This window comes from Cherax quadricarinatus, chromosome 62 (assembly GCF_038502225.1).
Source record: "Cherax quadricarinatus isolate ZL_2023a chromosome 62, ASM3850222v1, whole genome shotgun sequence".
NCBI classification, from domain to species: domain Eukaryota; kingdom Metazoa; phylum Arthropoda; class Malacostraca; order Decapoda; family Parastacidae; genus Cherax; species Cherax quadricarinatus.
In genome coordinates, this window is record NC_091353.1 from 10,772,229 (window position 1) to 10,797,257 (window position 25,029).

General features: G+C 44.1%; 1 protein-coding gene across 2 annotated transcripts in view; it reads left to right on the forward strand.

Moving 5' to 3' along the window:
* The window catches only part of LOC128687291 (prostaglandin reductase 1), a 67,989-nt gene that overhangs the window by 28,877 nt on the left and 14,083 nt on the right, over positions 1–25,029 (forward strand). The window contains exons 2-3 of one of the 2 annotated variants that reach the window (XM_070098430.1): positions 15,699–15,821; positions 16,605–16,707. In XM_070098430.1, the coding sequence (XP_069954531.1) occupies positions 15,716–15,821; positions 16,605–16,707 (209 nt within the window). In that variant the 5' untranslated portion in view covers positions 15,699–15,715. Of the gene's footprint in view, positions 1–15,612; positions 15,822–16,604; positions 16,708–25,029 lie in introns of both variants that reach the window. The other variant, XM_070098431.1, reaches the window with a different exon arrangement.

The following is a 25,029-nucleotide window of genomic DNA, read 5'->3' on the forward strand; positions in this document are numbered from 1 at the left end:
ATGTACCTAGTATTGTAACATGCATGTAACTAGTACTGCAACATACATGTACTTAGTACTGTAACATACATGTACCTAGTACTGTAACACACATATACCTAATACTGTAACATACATGTACATAGTACTGTAACACACATATACCTAATACTGTAATATACATGTACCTAGTACTGTAACACACATGTACCGAGAACTGTAACATACATGTACCTAGTACTGTAACACACATGTACCGAGAACTGTAACTTACATGTACCTAGTACTGTAACATACATGTACCTAGTACTGTAACACATGAGGTGTCCCTGTTTGCAGATGACGTGAAGTTGATGAGAAGAATTCACTCGATCGAAGACCAGGCAGAACTACAAAGGGATCTGAACAGGCTGCAGACCTGGTCCAGCAATTGGCTCCTGGAGTTCAATCCCACCAAGTGCAAAGTCATGAAGATTGGGGAAGGGAAAAGAAGACCGCAGACGGAGTACAGTCTAGGGGGTCAGAGACTACAAACCTCACTCAAGGAAAAAGATCTTGGGGTGAGTATAACACCAGGCACATCTCCTGAAGCGCACATCAACCAAATAACTGCTGCAGCATATGGGCGCCTAGCAAACCTCAGAACAGCATTCCGACATCTTAATAAGGAATCATTCAGGACCCTGTACACCGTGTATGTTAGGCCCATATTGGAGTATGCGGCACCAGTTTGGAACCCACACCTAGCCAAGCACGTGAAGAAACTAGAGAAAGTGCAAAGGTTTGCAACAAGACTAGTCCCAGAGCTAAGAGGTATGTCCTACGAGGAGAGGTTAAGGGAAATCAACCTGACGACACTGGAGGACAGGAGAGATAGGGGGGACATGATAACGACATACAAAATAATGAGAGGAATTGACAAGGTGGACAAAGACAGGATGTTCCAGAGATTGGACACAGTAACAAGGGGACACAGTTGGAAGCTGAAGACACAGATGAATCACAGGGATGTTAGGAAGTATTTCTTCAGCCACAGAGTAGTCAGTAAGTGGAATAGTTTGGGAAGCGATGTAGTGGAGGCAGGATCCATACATAGCTTTAAGCAGAGGTATGATAAAGCTCACGGCTCAGGGAGAGTGACCTAGTAGCGATCAGTGAAGAGGCGGGGCCAGGAGCTCGGACTCGACCCCCGCAACCTCAACTAGGTGAGTACAACTAGGTGAGTACATGTACCTAGTACTGTAATATGTACTTAGTACTGTAACATACATGTACCGAGAACTGTAACATACATGTACCTAGTACTGTAACACACATGTACCGAGAAATGTAACATACATGTACCTAGTACTGTAACATACATGTACCTAGTACTGTAACATACATGTATCTAGTACTGTAACATACATGTACGTAGTACTGTAACATACATGTACCTAGTACTGTAACATACATGTACCTAGTACTGTAACATACATGTACCTAGTACTGTAACACATGTACCTAGTACTGTAATATGTACTTAGTACTGTAACATACATGTACCTAGTACTGTAACATACATGTACCTAGTACTGTAACACATGTACCTAGTACTGTAATATGTACTTAGTACTGTAACATACATGTATACCTAGTACTGTAACATACATGTACCTAGTACTGAAACATGTACCTAGTACTGTAACACATGTACCTAGTACTGTAATATGTACCTTGTACTGTAACATACATGTACCTAGTACTGTAACATACATGTACCTAGTACTGTAACATACATGTACCTAGTACTGTGATCTGATCCTCTCTTCATTGTTAATTTAAATAACACAGTTAACATTATTCCTTGTACGTCTCCTTGTATTGCAACACAGTGGACTTACTTGTTTTAACTTTTAATTTGTAAATAACATTACAAAGACACCAGAGGAACTAAGTCACTTTGACTTGTCTGGGGTTACCCCGGTGGATAATTTACATATTTACTGGTATAAACCTTGGTTATTTACATATATACTGGTATAAACCTTGGTTATTTACATATACTGGTATAAACCTTGGTTATTTACATATATACTGGTATAAACCTTGGTTATTTACATATACTGGTATAAACCTTGGTTATTTACATATATACTGGTATAAACCTTGGTAATTTACATATATACTAGTATAAACCTTGGTAATTTACATATATACTGGTATAAACCTTGGTAATTTACATATATTGTGGTATAATCCTTGGTAATTTACATATATACTGGTATAAACCTTGGTAATTTACATATATACTGGTATAAACCTTGGTAAATTACATATATACTGGTATAAACCTTGGTAATTTACATATTTACTGGTATAAACCTTGGTAATTTATATATATATATATATATATATATATATATATATATATATATATATATATATTTATATATATATATATATGCAATAAGATCACAGTAAACAGGTGATTTCGGAATATGCAAAACAACCACTCTGAAAAAATAGAGAAATTCCAAGCGCTTTCGTGACTACTCACATTATCAAGGAACTATGAAAGTAAAACATACAAGGAAGCTATATAAGGGGTCTGGCCAGCACCTCACTATCAGATCCCACAACGGTTAAACACCTGACGCGCGCCGACCCAACTTGGATAGGTCCTTTGCACAACTCACCCACAAACTATTCTACCCAAGAAAATTTAAAAATTGTTTGTCCAGTGTATTATTAAATTCTTCCCAAATTCTATTAATTATAATTAAACTTTGCATTGTTGATGCAAAATTTGTATTTAATGATAAATTTTACACTCAGAAGTTTGGTATGGCAATGGGAAATCCTCTTTCACCTGTTCTTAGTAACCTATACATGGAATTTTTTGAAACAAGGTTGCTTAACACAATCCTCCCTAACAGAGCTAAATGGTTCAGATATGTTGATAATATTTTGTGTCTTATGCCCAAAAATGTAGATATACACCATTTCCTTGGAAAATTAAATAGCTTAGCCCATTCTATAAACTTTACTGTTGAGTTTGAAGAAAATAACTCATTGCCTTTTCTATATGTTTTAATTATTAAGGGTAATAATGAATTCAAATTTAAAATTTACAGAAAACCTACTAATAACTGTTCCTATGTCCACTATTATTCCTCACATCAAGATAGAGTCAAACTGTCTGTTTTCTCATCAATGTTTCTGAGAGCTTTACGAATTTGTAGTCCTGAGTTCATAGATGAGGAAATATCCAAAATTTATGAAATAGGTAATGATTTAAAATACCCAAGAAATGTAATTGATAAATCTTTTAAAGTTGCTAGAAATACTTTTTACAATCCAAAAAGGGACAACCAGCCTTATTCAACTAAAAATATGTTGGTTCTCCCTTACCATGAAAACTTGGTTGATATGCCTTCTCTTCTTAAGACTTTTAACATTAAAGTTGTATTCAAAAATCTTGATACAGTAAAAAAAACTTTTGATAAAGAATTCCCCCCAAAATGCTGATGGATGTGTCTATAAGATTCCTTGTAAAATTTGCGATAAAGTTTATTACGGTCAAACTGGTAAAAATCTCGAACTAAGATTAAAACAACATAAATATAGCATTAGAACTGGACAAGATTCCAATGCTCTATTTATTCATGCAAGAGATTTTAACCATCCAATTGATTTTCAAAAAATTGAGAAAGTAGTATCAAGCAAGTCCATGGTCGACAGGAATATAATTGAATCTTGTTTCATAAAAAGCAGTTTTGACAATAATATGAATATTTCCTTTGGTTTATATAAATTAGATCCATTTATAATTAATAGAATTTGGGAAGAATTTAATAATACACTGGACAAATAATAATTTTTAAATTTTCTTGGGTAGAATAGTTTGTGGGTGAGTTGTGCAAAGGACTTATCCAAGTTGGGTCGGCGCGCGTCAGGTGTTTAACCGTTGTGGGATCTGATAGTGAGGTGATGGCCAGACCCCTTATATAGCTTCCCTGGATGCTTTACTTTCATAGTTCCTTGATAATGTGAGTAGTCACGAAAGCGCTTGGAATTTCTCTATTCATTCAGAGTGGTTGTTTTGAAACATATATATATATATATATACACTGGTATAAACATTGGTAATTTACATATATACTGATATAAACCTTGGTAATTAACATATATACTGGTATAAACTTTGGTAATTTACTTATATACTGGTATAAACCTTGGTAATTTACATATATACTGGTATAAACCTTGGTAATTTATACATATATACTGGTATAAACCTCGGTAATTTACACATATTCTGGTATAAACCTTGGTAATTTACATATATACTGGTATAAACCTCGGTAATTTACATATATACTAGTATAAACCTTGGTAATTTACATATATACTGGTATAAACCTTGGTAATTTACATATATACTGGTATAAACCTTGGTAATTTACATATACTGGTATAAACCTTGGTAATTTACATATATACTGGTATAAACCTCGGTAATTTACATATATACTGGTATAAACCTCGATAATTTACATATATACTAGTATAAACCTCGGTAATTTACATATATACTAGTATAAACCTTTGTAATTTACATATATACTGGTATAAACCTCGGTAATTTACATATATACTAGTATAAACCTTTGTAATTTACATATATACTGGTATAAACCTCGGTAATTTACATATATACTTGTATAAACCTTGGTAATTTACATATATACTGGTATAAACCTCGGTAATTTATATATATACTGGTATAAACCTTGGTAATTTGTATATATACTGGTATAAACCTTGGTAATTTACATATATACTGGTATAAACCTTGGTAATTTATATATATATATATATATATATATATATATATATATATTATATATATATATACTGGTATAAACCTTGGTAATTTACATATATACTGGTATAAGCCTTGGTTATTTTCATATATACTGGTATAAACCTTGGTAATTTACATATATACTGGTATACACCTTGGTAATTTACATATATACTGGTATAAACCTTGGTAATTTACATATATACTGGTATAAACCTTGTAAATTTACATATATACTGGTATAAATCTCTGTAATTTACATATGTACTGGTATAAACCTCGGGAATTTACATATAAACTGGTATAAACCTCGGTAATTTACATATATACTGGTATAAACCTCGGTAACTGATACCCAAAAATTGGTGTAGAGGGACTGGGGAGCAAACGTTAAGATGTATTTATTAGATTACTTGTCTTTCTAAACACATATGCTGCTATGTATCATAATTTATGTATCTGTATTTATGTGTACCTGTACCAGAATAAACTTACTCTGTAATAGATTGGACATACGAGGGAGACGAGGAGGAGTTGAGAACCTCCCTGGTATGAACCAGTTGATGTCTTGTGTAACTAAGTGGTCAGACCACCTTGCCAGTAGGTCTCCTGCAGTGCTTCTTCTTTCCTATTCCTCTATCCTACCCGTGTCCTTCGCCTTTTCTCTTCTTGCCATTCTTTATGTGACCTCTACAAGACAAGTTTAGTCTAGATCACACTATGCACTGCTGGTCTCCCTAACACGACCTGCTATGTAACTTACGGGTTTACCTTGTTTCCTAAGCCTGTTAAGAGAATTAGCTAATCAATGTTACAAGTGTGGCTATACCCACTGGTCTCAGTAGTACCAGTTACCAGTAACCAGTAGATGACTCTCTACCAACCGTCTGTGTGAATCACTGACTGTTATTCACGTTGCTGCTGACCATAGCATGTTTTTGAACACCGCTCACCCCTAGGCACTGGTGAGTCAGTCTGAGATAGAGAGCAGAGAGAGGCAGGTCGGCTGATGGTGCTTCCCACACTTTCCGTTATATATTATATGTACTAACCAGCATACGTGAGTGTTTTTACCCCCGTGTTCATTTCTTTTCCCCTGTGCTTACAGTGAGGGATAGTTTCTCCCTTGCTCATATTGCGTGTTATAGCACTATTTTTTTCAACCGAGAAGAGTCATCCACTCCACCGAGTTTGTTCATTCCTCCAATAAGAACGAACAGATCCCATGTGGTCTGGTGTGATTCGATTCCTGCTCCAGAAAGATCTTATTCTGACTGTGAAGCCACCAGCACCCATCAGTGACTTTGTCATGAACCAAGAATTACTGTATCGAACAGCCGATCTGGGTACTCCTAGCAGAAGAGTTTACCAGTTAGTAATTCCACAGTCACTAGTGAATGTAGCCTTACAGCTAGTTCACGATGTACCAGGTGTTGCACACCCTGGTATGGATCGTTCAGTAAAACAAGCCAGATTGAAATACTTTTGGCCTCGTATGGCAACTGATATTTCTGAGTATGTTAAGAAATGTAGTGTCTGCATGCAACATAAAGGTAATGCTAATGGTACTAATCCAATCCAAGTGTATCCAACTACTAGCGAACCGTGGGAAAGAGTTGCACTAGATTTGTTAACTAATTTCCAATGATCCCTCAGGGTAACAAACATCTATGTGTTATGGTAGACCATTTTACCAGATATTGTGAGTTAGTTCTCATTGCAGATAAGACTGCCGAGACAGTAGCTAAAGCGTTTAAAGAACGCATTATCTGCAGGCATACCACCCCTAAGTCCCTAGTAACAGATAATGGAGGTGAATTCTATAAAGAGATTCATGAAAATATGTGTACCTTGTACAAGATCTCTAAATCCACCATTGTTCCTCATCATCCTGCCAGCAATGGGTTAGCAGAACGAACCAATAAGAAAGTACTTGATGTCTTGAGAGCCACTATCAATCCCAACAGTGAAACTTGGGATGAAGTGATACCTGATGTTCAGTGTGCCATAAATTCTGCTTAAAATGTTTCCATAGGTGACACTCCACATTATGCATTGTACGGTGTAGATAAACGTTTGCCTTATGAGTTGCTATATTCTAACCCGAAACCAAATTACAACCCTGATGATTTCATAGCAACTCGTACCAGCTTAGCTCAAAGCGTCTTTAGAACAATCCGTGAAACACTTCATAAATCAACAGCAGAATTTACAAGAGTCACAAACACTCGAGCAAAGACGTCCAAAATCAAAGTAGGTTCGAGAGTTATGCTGACTAACTTTAACAAAACGTCTGCAATGCCTAAGCTTGATCAAAGTTTGTTGGTCCTTATCGAGTAGTTGAACATATCACTGGCAATAAGTATAAGGTTAGAGAAATTAGTACTGGTCAGTATAAAGAATCGCATTTAGATCATATGAAGTTAGTATGTAATGATAATGATGTTCCAACCCAGACTAATGTGACAGACTGACAATCCTCCTGATCCTGTACTCTACCTCTGATACTCAGTCAGACGATGAATGTTGTTTTTCCCTACGTACACGACAGGTATTGAGAAATCCTCAAGTATCATTTGTAACTACCAATTCAGATTTGCCTCAAATACAGCATGAGTTAGCCAGTGCAACAGAGTTTGACCCTCCCAGAGATGACACCCATTCTGCATATGTCAATCTCACCCTAGCAGAGTTGGGGTTAAATGTAAAGAACTTGTATAGATGAATAATTACAGTATCAACTTATCAGTATTCAAGAATTTTTTTTTTGTGTTCATGTTCTCTCCGAATTCTGAGAGTTAACAGTCTAGATTTGAGTGCACCGAATCTGCCTTTCTGTTAAACACTTCTTTCTTTGTATATATTTCTTCCTCAGAATCTGTAGATCACATGAATACAGATCTATCGATCAAATTTTTTTTTTATCACTTCTATTGTGTAATCCCAATGTTGAGTTTCATTCAATGAGTTGTGCTATATTATACCTTATAATGCATTACAGTTTCATTACAGTAAGTTTCATTATAGTCAATTACGTAAGCTTCCATTCCAATATTCTCCTTATGTTATAATGTGTAATTGTTGTGTACTTTGACATTGTATAGAATCAGCCCAAGCCGTACGCCTGCCGTCTCTAGTTTGTATTAGCTGTATGTACGTTAGCGTCGCCGAGGTCTCAGTAGTACCAGTTACCAGTAACCAGTAGATGACTCACTACCAACCGTCTGTGTGAATCACTGACTGTTATTCACGTTGCTGCTGACCATAGCATGTTTTTCAACACCGCTCACCCCTAGGCACTGGTGGGTCAGTCTGAGATAGAGAGCAGAGAGAGGCAGGGCGGCTGATGGCGCTTCCCATACTTTCCGTTATAATTATACATACTAACCAGCCTATGTGAGTGTTTTTACCCCATCCACGTTATCGAACCCACATGACACTGGCATACGATACTGGTATGGTGTAGCCAGCTGATATGCGTTATTGGTGTGTTGTAGTCAGCTGATATGCGTTATTGGTGTGTTGCAGCCAGCTGGCATGCGTTATTGGTGCGTTGTAGCCAGCTGGCATGCGTTATTGGGGTGTTGTAGCCAGCTGGTACACATTATTGGTGTTGTAGAAAATTGCATTTATCTGTATGTATAATTATGTACATAACAGTAAATGAACATAGATAATTATTATTTATCAGTTAGACAAGTAGGAATTTGGGACACCTAGGTCGCAAAAATGTCCCCCTTCGATACCTACCACTGTCATATCCACAAGTTGCTCTGGACCTATTAATTAAATGAATTATACATCAGGAATTTATAGGTAGTAGGTTGGTAGACAGCAACTACCCAGGGAAGTACTATCGTTCTGCCAGATGACTGTGAAACAGAAACCTGTAACTGTTTTGCATGATGGTAGGATTGCTGGTTTCTTTTTCTGTCTCATAAACACGCTAGATAACAGGGATATCTTGCTACTCCTACTTACACTTTGGTCACACTTCACAGACACGCACATGCATATATATATACATACATCTAGATTTTTCTCCTTTTTCTAAATAGCTCTTGTTCTTCTTTATTTCTTCTATTGTCCATGGGGAAGTGGAAAAGAATCTTTCCTCCGTAAGCCATGCGTGTCGTATGAGGCGACTAAAATGCCGGGAGCAATGGGCTAGTAACCCCTTCTCCTGTAGACATTTTACTAAAAAAGAGAAGAAAAACTTTATAAAATTGGGATGCTTGAATGTGCGTGGATGTAGTGCGGATGACAAGAAACAGATGATTGCTGATGTTATGAATGAAAAGAAGGTGGATGTCCTGGCCCTAAGCGAAACAAAGCTGAAGGGGGTAGGGGAGTTTCGGTGGGGGGAAATAAATGGGATTAAATCTGGAGTATCTGAGAGAGTTAGAGCAAAGGAAGGGGTAGCAGTAATGTTGAAGGATCAGTTATGGAAGGAGAAAAGAGAATATGAATGTGCAAATTCAAGAATTATGTGGATTAAAGTAAAGGTTGGATGCGAAAAGTGGGTCATAATAAGCGTGTATGCACCTGGAGAAGAGAGGAATGTAGAGGAGAGAGAGAGATTTTGGGAGATGTTAAGTGAATGTATAGGAGCCTTTGAACCAAGTGAGAGAGTAATTGTGGTAGGGGACCTGAATGCTAAAGTAGGAGAAACTTTTAGAGAGGGTGTGGTAGGTAAGTTTGGGGTGCCAGATGTAAATGATAATGGGAGCCCTTTGATTGAACTTTGTATAGAAAGGGGTTTAGTTATAGGTAATACATATTTTAAGAAAAAGAGGATAAGTAAGTATACAAGATATGATGTAGGGCGAAATGACAGTAGTTTGTTGGATTATGTATTGGTAGATAAAAGACTGTTGAGTAGACTTCAGGATGTACATGTTTATAGAGGGGCCACAGATATATCAGATCACTTTCTAGTTGTAGCTACACTGAGAGTAAAAGGTAGATGGGATACAAGGAGAATAGAAGCATCAGGGAAGAGAGAGGTGAAGGTATATAAACTAAAAGAGGAGGCAGTTAGGGTAAGATATAAACAGCTATTGGAGGATAGATGGGCTAATGAGAGCATAGGCAATGGGGTCGAAGAGATGGGGTAGGTTTAAAAATGTAGTGTTAGAGTGTTAAGCAGAAGTTTGTGGTTACAGGAAAGTGGGTGAGGGAGGGAAGAGGAGCGATTGGTGGAATGATGATGTAAAGAGAGTAGTAAGGGAGAAAAAGATAGCATATGAGAAGTTTTTACAAAGTAGAAGTGATGTAAGGAGGGAAGAGTATATGGAGAAAAAGAGAGAGGTTAAGAGAGTGATGAAGCAATGTAAAAAGAGAGCAAATGAGAGAGTGGGTGAGATGTTATCAACAAATTTTGTTGAAAATAAGAAAAAGTTTTGGAGTGAGATTAACAAGTTAAGGAAGCCTAGAGAACAAATGGATTTATCAGTTAAAAATAGGAGAGGAGAGTTATTAAATGGAGAGTTAGAGGTATTGGGAAGATGGAGGGAATATTTTGAGGAATTGTTAAATGTTGATGAAGATAGGGAAGCTGTGATTTCGTGTATAGGGCAAGGAGGAATAACATCTTGTAGGAGTGAGGAAGAGCAGTTGTGAGTGTGGGGGAAGTTCGTGAGGCAGTAGGTAAAATGAAAGCGGGTAAGGCAGCCAGGATTGACGGGATAAAGATAGAAATGTTAAAAGCAGATGGGGATATAGTTTTGGAGAGGTTGGTGCAATTATTTAATAAATGTATGGAAGAGGGTAAGGTACCTAGGGATTGGCAGAGAGCATGCATAGTTCCTTTGTATAAAGGCAAAGGGGACAAAAGAGAGTGCAAAAATTATAGGGGATAAGTCTGTTGAGTATACCTGGTAAAGTGTATGGTAGAGTTATTATTGAAAGAATTAAGAGTAAGACGGAGAATAGGATAGCAGATGAACAAGGAGGCTTTAGGAAAGGTAGGGGGTGTGTGGACCAGGTGTTTACAGTGAAACATATAAGTGAACAGTATTTAGATAAGGCTAAAGAGGTCTTTGTGGCATTTATGGATTTGGAAAAGGCGTATGACAGGGTGGATAGGTGGGCAATGTGGCAGATGTTGCAGGTGTATGGTGTAGGAGGTAGGTTACTGAAAGCAGTGAAGAGTTTTTACGAGGATAGTGAAGCTCAAGTTAGAGTATGTAGGAAAGAGGGAAATTATTTCCCAGTAAAAGTAGGCCTTAGACAAGGATGTGTGATGTCACCGTGGTTGTTTAATATATTTATAGATGGGGTTGTAAGAGAAGTAAATGCGAGGGTCTTGGCAAGAGGCGTGGAGTTAAAAGATAAAGAATCACACATAAAGTGGGAGTTGTCACAGTTGCTCTTTGCTGATGACACTGTGCTCTTGGGAGATTCTGAAGAGAAGTTGCAGAGATTGGTGGATGAATTTGGTAGGGTGTGCAAAAGAAGAAAATTAAAAGTGAATACAGGAAAGAGTAAGGTTATGAGGATAAAAAGATTAGGTGATGAAAGATTGGATATCAGATTGGAGGGAGAGAGTATGGAGGAGGTGAATGTATTCAGATATTTGGGAGTGGACGTGTCAGCGGATGGGTCTGTGAAAGATGAGGTGAATCATAGAATTGATGAGGGGAAAAGGGTGAGTGGTGCACTTAGGAGTCTGTGGAGACAAAGAACTTTGTCCTTGGAGGCAAAGAGGGGAATGTATGAGAGTATAGTTTTACCAACGCTCTTATATGGGTGTGAAGCATGGGTGATGAATGTTGCAGCGAGGAGAAGGCTGGAGGCAGTGGAGATGTCATGTCTGAGGGCAATGTGTGGTGTGAATATAATGCAGAGAATTCGTAGTTTGGAAGTTAGGAGGAGGTGCGGGATTGCCAAAACTGTTGTCCAGAGGGCTGAGGAAGGGTTGTTGAGGTGGTTCGGACATGTAGAGAGAATGGAGAGAAACAGAGTGACTTCAAGAGTGTATCAGTCTGTAGTGGAAGGAAGGCGGGGTAGGGGTCGGCCTAGGAAAGGTTGGAGGGAGGGGGTAAAGGAGGTTTTGTGTGCGAGGGGCTTGGACTTCCAGCAGGCATGCGTGAGCGTGTTTGATAGGAGTGAATGGAGACAAATGGTTTTTAATACTTGACATGCTGTTGGAGTGTGAGCAAAGTAACATTTATGAAGGGGTTCAGGGAAACCGACAGGCCGGACTTGAGTCCTGGAGATGGGAAGTACAGTGCCTGCACTCTGAAGGAGGGGTGTTAATGTTGCAGTTTAAAAACTGTAGTGTAAAGCACCCTTCTGGCAAGACAGTGATGGAGTGAATGATGGTGAAAGTTTTTCTTTTTCGGGCCACCCTGCCTTGGTGGGCCACCCTGCCTTGGTGGGCCACCCTGCCTTGGTGGGCCACCCTGCCTTGGTGGGCCACCCTGCCTTGGTGGGCCACCCTGCCTTGGTGGGCCACCCTGCCTTGGTGGGCCACCCTGCCTTGGTGGGCCACCCTGCCTTGGTGGGCCACCCTGCCTTGGTGGGCCACCCTGCCTTGGTGGGCCACCCTGCCTTGGTGAGCCACCCTGCCTTGGTGGGCCACCCTGCCTTGGTGGGCCACCCTGCCTTGGTGGGCCACCCTGCCTTGGTGGGCCACCCTGCCTTGGTGGACCACCCTGCCTTGGTGGACCACCCTGCCTTGGTGGACCACCCTGCCTTGGTGGGCCACCCTGCCTTGGTGGGCCACCCTGCCTTGGTGGGACACCCTGCCTTGGTGGGCCACCCTGCCTTGGTGGACCACCCTGCCTTGGTGGACCACCCTGCCTTGGTGGACCACCCTGCCTTGGTGGGCCACCCTGCCTTGGTGGGCCACCCTGCCTTGGTGGGCCACCCTGCCTTGGTGGACCACCCTGCCTTGGTGGACCACCCTGCCTTGGTGGGCCACCCTGCCTTGGTGGGCCACCCTGCCTTGGTGGACCACCCTGCCTTGGTGGACCACCCTGCCTTGGTGGGCCACCCTGCCATGGTGGGCCACCCTGCCTTGGTGGGCCACCCTGCCTTGGTGGGCCACCCTGCCTTGGTGGGCCACCCTGCCTTGGTGGGCCACCCTGCCTTGGTGGGCCACCCTGCCTTGGTGAGCCACCCTGCCTTGGTGGGCCACCCTGCCTTGGTGGGCCACCCTGCCTTGGTGGGCCACCCTGCCTTGGTGGGCCACCCTGCCTTGGTGGACCACCCTGCCTTGGTGGACCACCCTGCCTTGGTGGACCACCCTGCCTTGGTGGGCCACCCTGCCTTGGTGGGCCACCCTGCCTTGGTGGGACACCCTGCCTTGGTGGGCCACCCTGCCTTGGTGGACCACCCTGCCTTGGTGGACCACCCTGCCTTGGTGGACCACCCTGCCTTGGTGGGCCACCCTGCCTTGGTGGGCCACCCTGCCTTGGTGGGCCACCCTGCCTTGGTGGACCACCCTGCCTTGGTGGACCACCCTGCCTTGGTGGGCCACCCTGCCTTGGTGGGCCACCCTGCCTTGGTGGACCACCCTGCCTTGGTGGACCACCCTGCCTTGGTGGGCCACCCTGCCTTGGTGGGCCACCCTGCCTTGGTGGGCCACCCTGCCTTGGTGGGCCACCCTGCCTTGGTGGGCCACCCTGCCTTGGTGAGCCACCCTGCCTTGGTGGGCCACCCTGCCTTGGTGGGCCACCCTGCCTTGGTGGGGCCACCCTGCCTTGGTGGGCCACCCTGCCTTGGTGGGCCACCCTGCCTTGGTGGACCACCCTGCCTTGGTGGACCACCCTGCCTTGGTGGACCACCCTGCCTTGGTGGGCCACCCTGCCTTGGTGGGCCACCCTGCCTTGGTAGGCCACCCTGCCTTGGTGGGCCACCCTGCCTTGGTGGACCACCCTGCCTTGGTGGACCACCCTGCCTTGGTGGACCACCCTGCCTTGGTGGGCCACCCTGCCTTGGTGGGCCACCCTGCCTTGGTAGGCCACCCTGCCTTGGTGGGCCACCCTGCCTTGGTGGACCACCCTGCCTTGGTGGACCACCCTGCCTTGGTGGACCACCCTGCCTTGGTGGGCCACCCTGCCTTGGTGGGCCACCCTGCCTTGGTGGACCACCCTGCCTTGGTGGGCCACCCTGCCTTGGTGGACCACCCTGCCTTGGTGGACCACCCTGCCTTGGTGGGCCACCCTGCCTTGGTGGGCCACCCTGCCTTGGTGGACCACCCTGCCTTGGTGGACCACCCTGCCTTGGTGGGCCACCCTGCCTTGGTGGACCACCCTGCCTTGGTGGGCCACCCTGCCTTGGTGGACCACCCTGCCTTGGTGGGCCACCCTGCCTTGGTGGACCACCCTGCCTTGGTGGACCACCTTGCCTTGGTGGGCCACCCTGCCTTGGTGGACCACCCTGCCTTGGTGGGCCACCCTGCCTTGGTGGACCACCCTGCCTTGGTGGACCACCCTGCCTTGGTGGGCCACCCTGCCTTGGTGGGCCACCCTGCCTTGGTGGACCACCCTGCCTTGGTGGACCACCCTGCCTTGGTGGGCCACCCTGCCTTGGTGGACCACCCTGCCTTGGTGGGCCACCCTGCCTTGGTGGACCACCCTGCCTTGGTGGGCCACCCTGCCTTGGTGGACCACCCTGCCTTGGTGGACCACCCTGCCTTGGTGGGCCACCCTGCCTTGGTGGACCACCCTGCCTTGGTGGGCCACCCTGCCTTGGTGGACCACCCTGCCTTGGTGGACCACCCTGCCTTGGTGGGCCACCCTGCCTTGGTGGGCCACCCTGCCTTGGTGGACCACCCTTCCTTGGTGGGCCACCCTGCCTTGGTGGACCACCCTGCCTTGGTGGACCACCCTGCCTTGGTGGGCCACCCTGCCTTGGTGGGCCACCCTGCCTTGGTGGACCACCCTGCCTTGGTGGACCACCCTGCCTTGGTGGGCCACCCTGCCTTGGTGGACCACCCTGCCTTGGTGGGCCACCCTGCCTTGGTGGACCACCCTGCCTTGGTGGGCCACCCTGCCTTGGTGGACCACCCTGCCTTGGTGGACCACCCTGCCTTGGTGGGCCACCCTGCCTTGGTGGACCACCCTGCCTTGGTGGGCCACCCTGCCTTGGTGGACCACCCTACCTTGGTGGGCCACCCAACCTTGGTGAGCCACCCTACCTTGGTGGGCCACCCTACCTTGGTGGACCACCCTGCCTTGGTGGACCACCCTACCTTGGTGGGCCACCCTACCTTGGTGGGCCACCCTACCTTGGTGGGAATCGGCCAGTGTGATAATAATAAAAAAAATCAGGAATTCTGGTAAATATATAAATTTGTGGAGTGTATATTAAAAAATGATTATATATAAATTCACAATTACATAACAGAAGGAAAATATATCTTAATATCACTCACCAATTTGACTGGATATTAAGTTGTATCATGCTCAGAAAAACCTCACTAACTAAATTTATGAAAACACTGGCCAGAATTATACACAAATCTAGAGAGCTTATCTGAGGTTCCTGGAGCTGTCTTGTCCAGTCGTCTGACATCTCAAGTTATGCAGGAATGCATATCCACCAATTTCGCCTCCTATTTGAGAGGTGTCAGCACAATTTTAACCTCTAGAGCACGAAAAATTCTTCCCCATTCACCAATGTTGTACACAATTCAAAACCAAGATGGCTAGTCCTTCCTGCGCAGGCGCAGCTTCCCGTTTTCGATTACATAAATTTTAAATACAGTATGGCCATCTATTTACATTTAATAACTACTGTATATTTCTGGAAAATATATACAGTATTTTCCACAGGTGTGTTGTAGCCAGCTGGTATGCGTTATTGGTGTGGTGTGACCAGTTATGTTACAAGTGTGGTGTGAGCAGCTGTTGTGTTACAGGTGTTCGAGCCTGCAGTATGGTGGTGGCCAAGGTGTGGGTGCTGAAGAGGAGACCTGTGGGTGAACCAACTGTGGAAGACTTCCAGCTGGTGGATGAGGAACTGCCCCCCTGTGGAGATGGTGGTAAGTTTGTGTGTGTGTGTGTGTGTGTGTGTGTGTGTGTGTTACTGTATGTGCGTGTATTTGTTTGTTTGTGCGTGTATATTTGTGTATCTTTAGATAAAAATGCGTTTGTAGGTCTGTGACATCTAAAATAATAATAATAATTAATAATAATACTTATTATTAATATTAATTATTAAGAATAATAATAATCAATATTATCAATAATGATTAGAATAATGATAATAAAAGCTATTAACTCACATCTAACCTTCAATACTGACATGTTCTCTCATGTCCTCATGACCTAACAAGATTACAGTGGGTATATATACTACAACTTCTACGTATATTGTGCCTTATACCTCACTCTAATGTCTATATATACCCTCTGTGTCCATGTATTGTTTAGTAATGGCTTGACAAAGCTCCTGGAGAGCGAAACGTTGCCTCAATAAAATGTCACGTTAGATGCATCTGTGTTCATTTGTCTAGCAATAAAAACGTTGACAGTAACAGCGTCAGTAACTGTTTCAATGGTAATGATAGTCAAAATGGCCTGGGGTTACCCACAGGATGTGGCAAGACATTTATGTGAAGTTCATGACATTTATCGAAGAGAAAGTTTCGCCTGTATAGGCGAAACGTTTCAACAATAAAGATATCCGACTGTTACACATGTGTCTTAATCAACAACTGTAAATAACGTGGCTTTATTCCACAGTAAAGATAGTGTCTGTGCCATATGTTTTTGAGGAGGTCAGGTGTTAGCCAGTATTAAACTAAGATTGTACACCTGTACAGATGTGTTGGTGACAGCTGTGTACCTGAGTGTGGACCCTTATATGAGGTACAGAACTCGCCAGGTACCTCTCAACACTCCCATGGTTGGCTCGCAAGTGTCCAGGTAAGTGGCGCTTCCCTGGGTGAGTGGCGCTTCCCTGGGTAAGTGGAGCTTCCCTGGGTAAGTGGCGCTTCCCTGGGTAAGTGGCGCCTCCCTCTTATGGATTATCATTGTTTGCATAGGTCATTAAAACACCAGGTAAGTACTTATCATAAGCACCAATGTACCCAGGGGTGTAATTCAGTAGTATTTGAGGGGGGTCAGTCCCTCAGCCTGGAGGAGAGTTCAGTTCCTTGATATGGAACGATGCGAAGCTGAAGCAAGAGACTGGAGTCTTAAACACTGTCGAAGGTGAGATGGAAGTTCTGGAAAACGTTGCAGGGGATCCACTAGTGGAAGAAGGCAGGTCCCTCTGGAACCCAACTCTTCTGACACAGGTAGAAGTTACGTGGTGAAGTATGAAAGATGTCTTCTGTACCATGATACCGTTGTACTGTAGTGCTGCGTTACAGTATTTTATATCATTATCATCATAACAGTTAAGTAGTCCTCCATTCGCTAACTGGCAGCTGAGCAGACGTGGTTATCATGAAGTGTTATGCTATCTAACATATGCACTTTACCCCTGTCAATCAGGCTCACTCTTATGTTATGCTATCTTCATATCAGATATCTAGACAGCTGGAGTGTATTGCTCTGATATCCTAATATCAGCTATCTAGACAGCTGGAGTGTGTTGCTCTGATATCCTTATATCATCTATCTAGACAGCTGGAGTGTGTTGCTCTGTTATCCTAATATCAGCTGTCTCAAACCCAGACCCTATAACAAAAATATTTACCCAACGCATATTCAATGATACCCAACTGGTGTTCCCACTGTGTAACTATCACACAGAACAGTGTAGCAACATAATGCTGGTGTTCCCACTGTGTAACTATCACAATGCTGGTGTTCCCGCTGTGTAACTATCACATAGAACAGTGTAGCAACACAATGCTGGTGTTCCCACTGTGCAACTATCACATAGAACAGTGTAGCAACACAATGCTGGTGTTCCCACTGTGTAACTATCACATAGAACAGTGTAGCAACACAATGCTGGTGTTCCCACTGTGTAACTATCACATAGAACAGTGTAGCAACACAATGCTGGTGTTCCCACTGTGTAACTATCACATAGAACAGTGTAGCAACACAATACTGGTGTTCCCACTGTGTAATTATCACATAGAACAGTGTAGCAACACAATGCTGGTGTTCCCACTGTGTAACTATCACATAGAACAGTGTAGCAACACAATGCTGGTGTTCCCACTGTGTAACTATCACATAGAACAGTGTAGCAACACAATGCTGGTGTTCCCACTGTGTAACTATCACACAAAACAGTGTAGCAACACAATGCTGGTGTTCCCACTGTGTAACTATCACACAGAACAGTGTAGCAACACAATGCTGGTGTTCCCACTGTGTAACTATCACACAGAACAGTGTAGCAACACAATGCTGGTGTTCCCACTGTGTAACTATCACATAGAACAGTGTAGCAACACAATGCTGGTGTTCCCACTGTGTAACTATCACATAGAACAGTGTAGCAACACAATGCTGGTGTTCCCACTGTGTAACTATCACATAGAACAGTGTAGCAACACAATGCTGGTGTTCCCACTGTATAACTATCACACAGAACAGTGTAGCAACACAATGCTGGTGTTCCCACTGTGTAACTATCACACAGAACAGTGTAGCAACACAATGCTGGTGTTCCCACTGTGTAACTATCACACAGAACAGTGTAGCAACACAATGCTGGTGTTCCCACTGTGTAACTATCACACAGAACAGTGTAGCAACATAATGCTGGTGTTCCCACTGTGTAACTATCACATAGAACAGTGTAGCAACACAATGCTGGTGTTCCCACTGTGTAACTATCACATAGAACAGTGTAGCAACACAATGCTGGTGTTCCCACTGTGTAACTATCACACAGAACAGTGTAGCAACATAATGCTGGTGTTCCCACTGTGTAACTATCACACAGAACAGTGTAGCAACATAATGCTGGTGTTCCCACTGTGTAACTATCACACAGAACAGTGTAGCAACATAATGCTGGTGTTCCCACTGTGTAACTATCACATAGAACAGTGTAGCAACACAATGCTGGTGTTCCCACTGTGCAACTATCACATAGAACAGTGTAGCAACACAATGCTGGTGTTCCCACTGTGTAACTATCACATAGAACAGTGTAGCAACACAATGCTGGTGTTCCCACTGTGTAACTATCACATAGAACAGTGTAGCAACACAATGCTGGTGTTCCCACTGTATAACTATCACACAGAACAGTGTAGCAACACAATGCTGGTGTTCCCACTGTGTAACTATCACACAGAACAGTGTAGCAACACAATGCTGGTGTTCCCACTGTGTAACTATCACATAGAACAGTGTAGCAACACAATGCTGGTGTTCCGACTGTGTAACTATCACACAGAACAGTGTAGCAACATAATGCTGGTGTTCCCACTGTGTAACTATCACACAGAACAGTGTAGCAACATAATGCTGGTGTTCCCACTGTGTAACTATCACACAGAACAGTGTAGCAACACAATGCTGGTGATCCCACTGTGTAACTATCACACAGAACAGTGTAGCAACATAATGCTGGTGTTCCCACTGTGTAACTATCACATAGAACAGTGTATCAACACAATGCTGGTGTTCCCACTGTGTAACTATCACATAGAACAGTATAGCAACACAATGCTGTTGTTCCCACTGTGTAACTATCATATAGAACAGTGTAGCAACACAATGCTGGTGTTCCCACTGTGTAACTTTCATATAGAACAGTGTAGCAACACAATGCTGGTGTTCCCACTGTGTAACTATCACACAGAACAGTGTAGCAACATAATGCTGGTGTTCCCACTGTGTAACTATCACATAGTACAGTGTAGCAACACAATGCTGGTGTTCCCACTGTGTAACTATCACATAGAACAGTGTAGCAACACAATGCTGGTGTTCCCACTGTGTAACTATCACACAGAACCATTCGTCTCTCGACCTGCGGGGAGAGAGGACGCTTCTACAGGTTCTCTTGCACGCCACCTGGTGAGGAAAACATAGCATTAGCACCAAGATGGCGGACCGACTGTACCGGCGCATAAATACTGTCTGCATTGAGCTGGTTAGAGGATCTTTAAGCAACGCCACGATGAACGTTCTCCTGCCAAGCATTATCAGGGACTGTTATGGCATCCCCAATGAAGAGCTGTATGGTGTGGCACTGAATGGTATGTCAAGGGTCTTCGTGAAGTTCATGAGGGCTGACTTCTACTCTACCATCGTCGACGAATTTCAAGAAAGGCGGATGAGTATCAATTCGGCAGTGGAAGTATGCTTGCATGATGTATCTAAGTATTTTACTTGGGTGAAGGTAAGGAATGTACCTTTTGAGGCAACAGCATACAGCCTACAAGATGTGTTCAGTGGTTATGGGACTGTACACTCGACGAGCATGGGAATGTGGAGGGACGGCCCTTATGAGGGGATGCCGGAAGGATCCTTCACACTGAAAATGACCCTGAGGAGGCCGATACCATCATATGTTACATTGCATAACCATAGAACACAGGTTTTTGTACACTATGCGGGGCAGAGGAAGACGTGCCGTTTATGTGACTCTTATGAGCACATGGTGGCACAATGCCCCAAGAGACAGAGCCCTAGGCGTCAGGAGACAGCTTCTGTGGATACGCCATTAGAAGCCGCGGACGTTATGACGGGTGAAGTGGAAAGCCGGGGTACAGGCCTATGGAGTGAGGAGGTCGACAGGGCAGAGGTGGTTTTGGAGACGTGTGTTACACTACCAGTGGAAACGGGGGGGGGAGGGAATATCGCTGTCAGACAGACCGTTAGGTACTGCAGAGTCAGCTCAGGACAGGATTTTGGAGGCTGTGCTGAAGGATTTTTTGGAAGAGTCGGAGCATGGTGTGGAAAGTGAGGTGAGGTCAGGTGATGACAAGGTGATGGATGAACAGAAGCAGGGTAAGGAAGACTTGAGTGAGGTTCGAAAGGAGAGAAATGTGGTGGTGGAGGTCCATCAAGAAGATGTGGTTGCAGAAGAAATATGTGTAGAGGGTAGCTCCCGCAAGAGATCAGCGGGGGCATCAGACATGGACGAAGTCCTCACACCAGCGCAGAGGCCTGGGAAGAAGATGTGGGCAGCTGTGGTAGCAAAGGCAAGTCCGGGAGGAGGGGGGGGCAATGGGAAGCTAGGCGGGAAGGGACAGGGAGGGGTTGGAGGGCAGGAACGAGGGATTGATCGAGAAGAACCGAGACCTATGAAAGGAGGACCAAGTAAGCCTCAGCGGCACAGGGGTAAGCCGCCATTCTTGTAAAATTCAGGTGTGTAACTTTCAATGTAAACGGTCTTAAAACCGAGGTCAAGAGGGTATGGTTAGAGTGGGTTTTGAGGAGATTTAGTATTGATGTCTGTTTTTTGCAGGAACATAACCATAGGTTAGGATGTGAGTTGTTGTTGAAAGGTTATAGGTTGTTTACATGTAATGCTTTGAGGTTGAAAGGAGGTGTGGCTGTGGCGGTAAAGGAGACCAGTCCTTTGCGTATCCTGGGTTGGGAGGAGGGGGGGGGGAGGGTTGTCAGGGTGGATGGGTTTTGGGGGGCCAGGAGGGTTAGTTTTGTAGGTGTGTACATGCCAGCAACTAGTAACGCTAGAGTGAAGGTGGATTTTGTACGCGAGGTTCTGGTATATCACTTGAGAGGTTTACCTGCTTTTACGGTGATTGGTGGGGATTGGAATTGTGTCATTAGGAATGGTGATGTGGTTCCGAGGGGGGCGGGTTGTGTTTTGGGGGTTCTGCGGGATGTTTTGCGAGATGTTGGAGTGGTAGATGTGGTGGGAAGTAGGGGATATGGAGTGGAGCACACTTTTATTCGTAGGGGATATGAGGCACGGTTAGATAGGATTTATGTTAGGCAGGGCATAGGTGTGGAAAGGTTGAGGACTATCGATGTGGGTTTTTCTGATCATCGTGCTGTTATAGCAGATTTGAGGGTAGATGGCATAGTGAGAGTTTATGCAGGATACTGGAAATTAAATGTGAGGCTACTTAGGGACGAGGGTGACCCTACAGGGTTTGAAGATTGGTGGAAATCCTTTTGGGAGACTAGGAATATGGAAATGGATTTGCTGGATTGGTGGGAAATGAGGGCTAAAGTTGAAATCGCGAAATTTTTTAAAGTACGGGGTAAGGAGATGGCTAGGTGGAGCTATGGCCTACAAAATTATCTTGAGGGTCAGTTAAATGACTGTTATGCAGAGGAACGGGTGGGGCGGAGTGAGGACATGGAACGTTTGCAAAATAGGTTGGCGGAAATTCACAATGAAAAATTTGAGGCAATTCGAGTTAGGGCAGGGTTGGAGGATGTTTTAAGGGGGGGATAGGCCATCGGGTTTTGTATTAAGGAGGTTTAAGGAACGGCAGGCGAAGACCACCTTGGCGTATATTGAGGCAGGTACAGGGGGGGGGTGGCTTTGAGGAGGGTCAAGGCCTATCCACCACGGAAAATATTAGTTTGTATGCAGATTTTTGGTTTAGGGAGAAGTGGAGGAGGGTTGACAGGGGAGTGGGTGAGGGACGGTTTGGGGATGAAGGGTTTAATAGGGTATTAAGTGAGCAGGACAGTGACAGAATCGAGGGTAGTATTAATGTAGAGGAGGTGGAGGAGGCAGTTTTTGGGATGTGCCAGGGTAAAACCCCAGGCATAGACGGAATACCAAACGATTTTTATAGGTATCATTGGGGGAGTGTACGGCATTGTCTGGTGGGGGTTTTGAGTTGTATGTTAAGTAGTGGGAGGATGGGGAAATCACAAAGAACGGGTGTCACGGTTTTAGTGCCCAAAAAGAAGGAATGCCGAGTTTTGAATGATTACCGTGCGATTACGTTAATGTGCTCTGATTACAAGATTTTTGCTAAGGTTTTGGGCAACAGAATGAGGAAAGTGTTGGGTTTAGTGTTACATAGGGGACAGTTGGACAGTTGGGAATTCCGGGAAGAAGGATGAGGGATGGACATGGTTTGATTAGGGATTTTCTAGAGAGATGTATGGGAGGGGGAATACTAGGTTTAGATTGGGTGAATGCTTATGATTGCGTGGACAGAGATTTCTTAGGGGTTTGCTTAGAGAGGTTGGGGTTTCGGGAGGGGGTAGTGAGGTGGGTGAACACCCTGTATGATGGGGCAGAGGTGAGGGTACAGGTCAATGGGAGGTTGGGTGAAAGTGTACCAATGGAGAGAGGTTTGAGGCAGGGCTGTCCGATGTCACAGCTGCTCTTTGCATGTGTGCAGAATCCTTTTTACGAGTCTGTTGAGAGGGTGATGAACAATCAGGAGATGGAAGGGGGGTGCAAAGGAGGCATCGTTGGGTATGTGGATGATACTACTGTTTTGCTAAGGGGTAAGGAGGAGTTAAGGAGGGTGGGTAGAGTGATTCAGATGTTTGGTATGAATACCGGAATGAGAGTTAATATGGTGAAATCAAGGTTACTAGAGGTCGGTAATTGGATAGGGGGGGGCTTGGGGATGGGGTTAGGATGGACAGTGGTTGACAGAATCAAGGTATGTGGGATATGGTATTTGGCGGAAGAGCAGGCATGCAGAAGGGTAAATTCGGAGTCTGTCACGGGTAAGGTTTTAAGTAGACCAGGAGGTTTAAGTGCGAGGGACTTAGCTTTACATCAGAGGGTAGTGGTGGTAAATTCACTTGTCTATAGCAAGGTATGGGGGGTGGCAGAGGTTTTTTCCTTAGAGGTACGAGATATTGTGGAAATGCAGAGGAGGGTGCTGAAGTTTGTGTGGGGATTTGGGAGGGCATGGTTAAGTAAGGAGGTAGTTATGACAGATGTTCGGAGAGGGGGTTTAGGTTTGTTGCCTTTAGGACTGAGAGTAATGGCTGTATATATCAAGTGGAGGTATATGAGGGAAGGGGGTGTGAGGGGCGCTAAAGTAGGAAGAGTTATGGAGAAGGCACGTAAATGGTGGAGTGGGAAGGAATTGAGGGTTTGTGAAGATATGTTGAGATTTTTATTGACAGTGCAACAGGTGGATAAAATCAAAGTGAAACAGTTGGTGAGGGTAGTGAAAGGTCAGGGAATTATGCAAGGGGTAGCCGTGTATCCAACGTATGATTGGGGGGTTATTTGGAAAGATTTTAGTAAGCTTCGGATACCGGCTAGAGTAAGAGAATTAGTATATAGGTTTATCATGGGGATTCTGGCTTCCAAGGAGGTGTTACGTAGTATGGGGTTTGTGGAAGAGGCTTTTTGTCAGTTTTGTGGTGATGTTGAAACGGCGTTTCATGTGGTCTTCTTTTGTACCTCCTTGGAGGGGGTGAGATCATGGATGGGTGGGGTTATCAGACTGTTGGGTGGGGGTCGTTTGCCACTTTTAAGGGCTTTACTACTAGATGTAAAGGGAGTTCCTAGGGATGTTGGAAGGGCTATAATGTATATCATAGTGGATTATCTGGACATTTCATGGGGAATGAGGGGATTAAGGGGTGATATGAGGATAAAAGCGTTGGCGGCTAGATTCTATAGGACGAATTGTAGGAATATGCTGGTTTATGGGGCGTCCTGGGAAAAAAGTTTCCCGGAAGGTTATAGGAACCTCACTGTGGGTTCCCTTAGGACGGGTCCCTGAGGATGGACAAAGGAGTGGTCTCCTTATGGAGGGATGTAAAGGGGGGGGTTGTTTTTGGTTTTCTCTGGAACTGATGTAGTGTGTAAGAGGAAGGTAGTGAGAATTAGGTATGGATGGTACGCCATGTTTCACGAGAATGTTTGTCATAGTGAGATGTAAGTGTGGTTTCCAGGGTTATATTTCTAAGCCTGATGGTTATGTTCACTGGGTTTAAAATTTCCTTGAAAGCCAGGATACCGAGCCCTTAGGATCTCGTTTTTAAGTAATTAGATTGGCACGTTGGTATCAACACAACATTTTCTGAGATACGTGTCAGTTCTTTTGGGACTGGCACATTACAGCAGCCTTATCCTTATTACTTCTCTTGTCTTATGTTTAACTTTTATTGTCTGATGAAGGTTCTATGTGAAAAAATTTAAGTGTATGTATAGGTTTTGGGTCTATACCATGTTTTTATGGGGTTAAACCAACAAAGTCTTGTGGACAAGATTTTCGGTTTATATACATATGTGGGAGGTATAATTATGTATAGGGTTTGGTTATAAACCCTTTAATGTGCCGAGGTTTGTTATAAATACTTGTTTTGGATTCTTTTATTATTGTATTTTACATGCATGTTGTTCTGTTTTCTGTA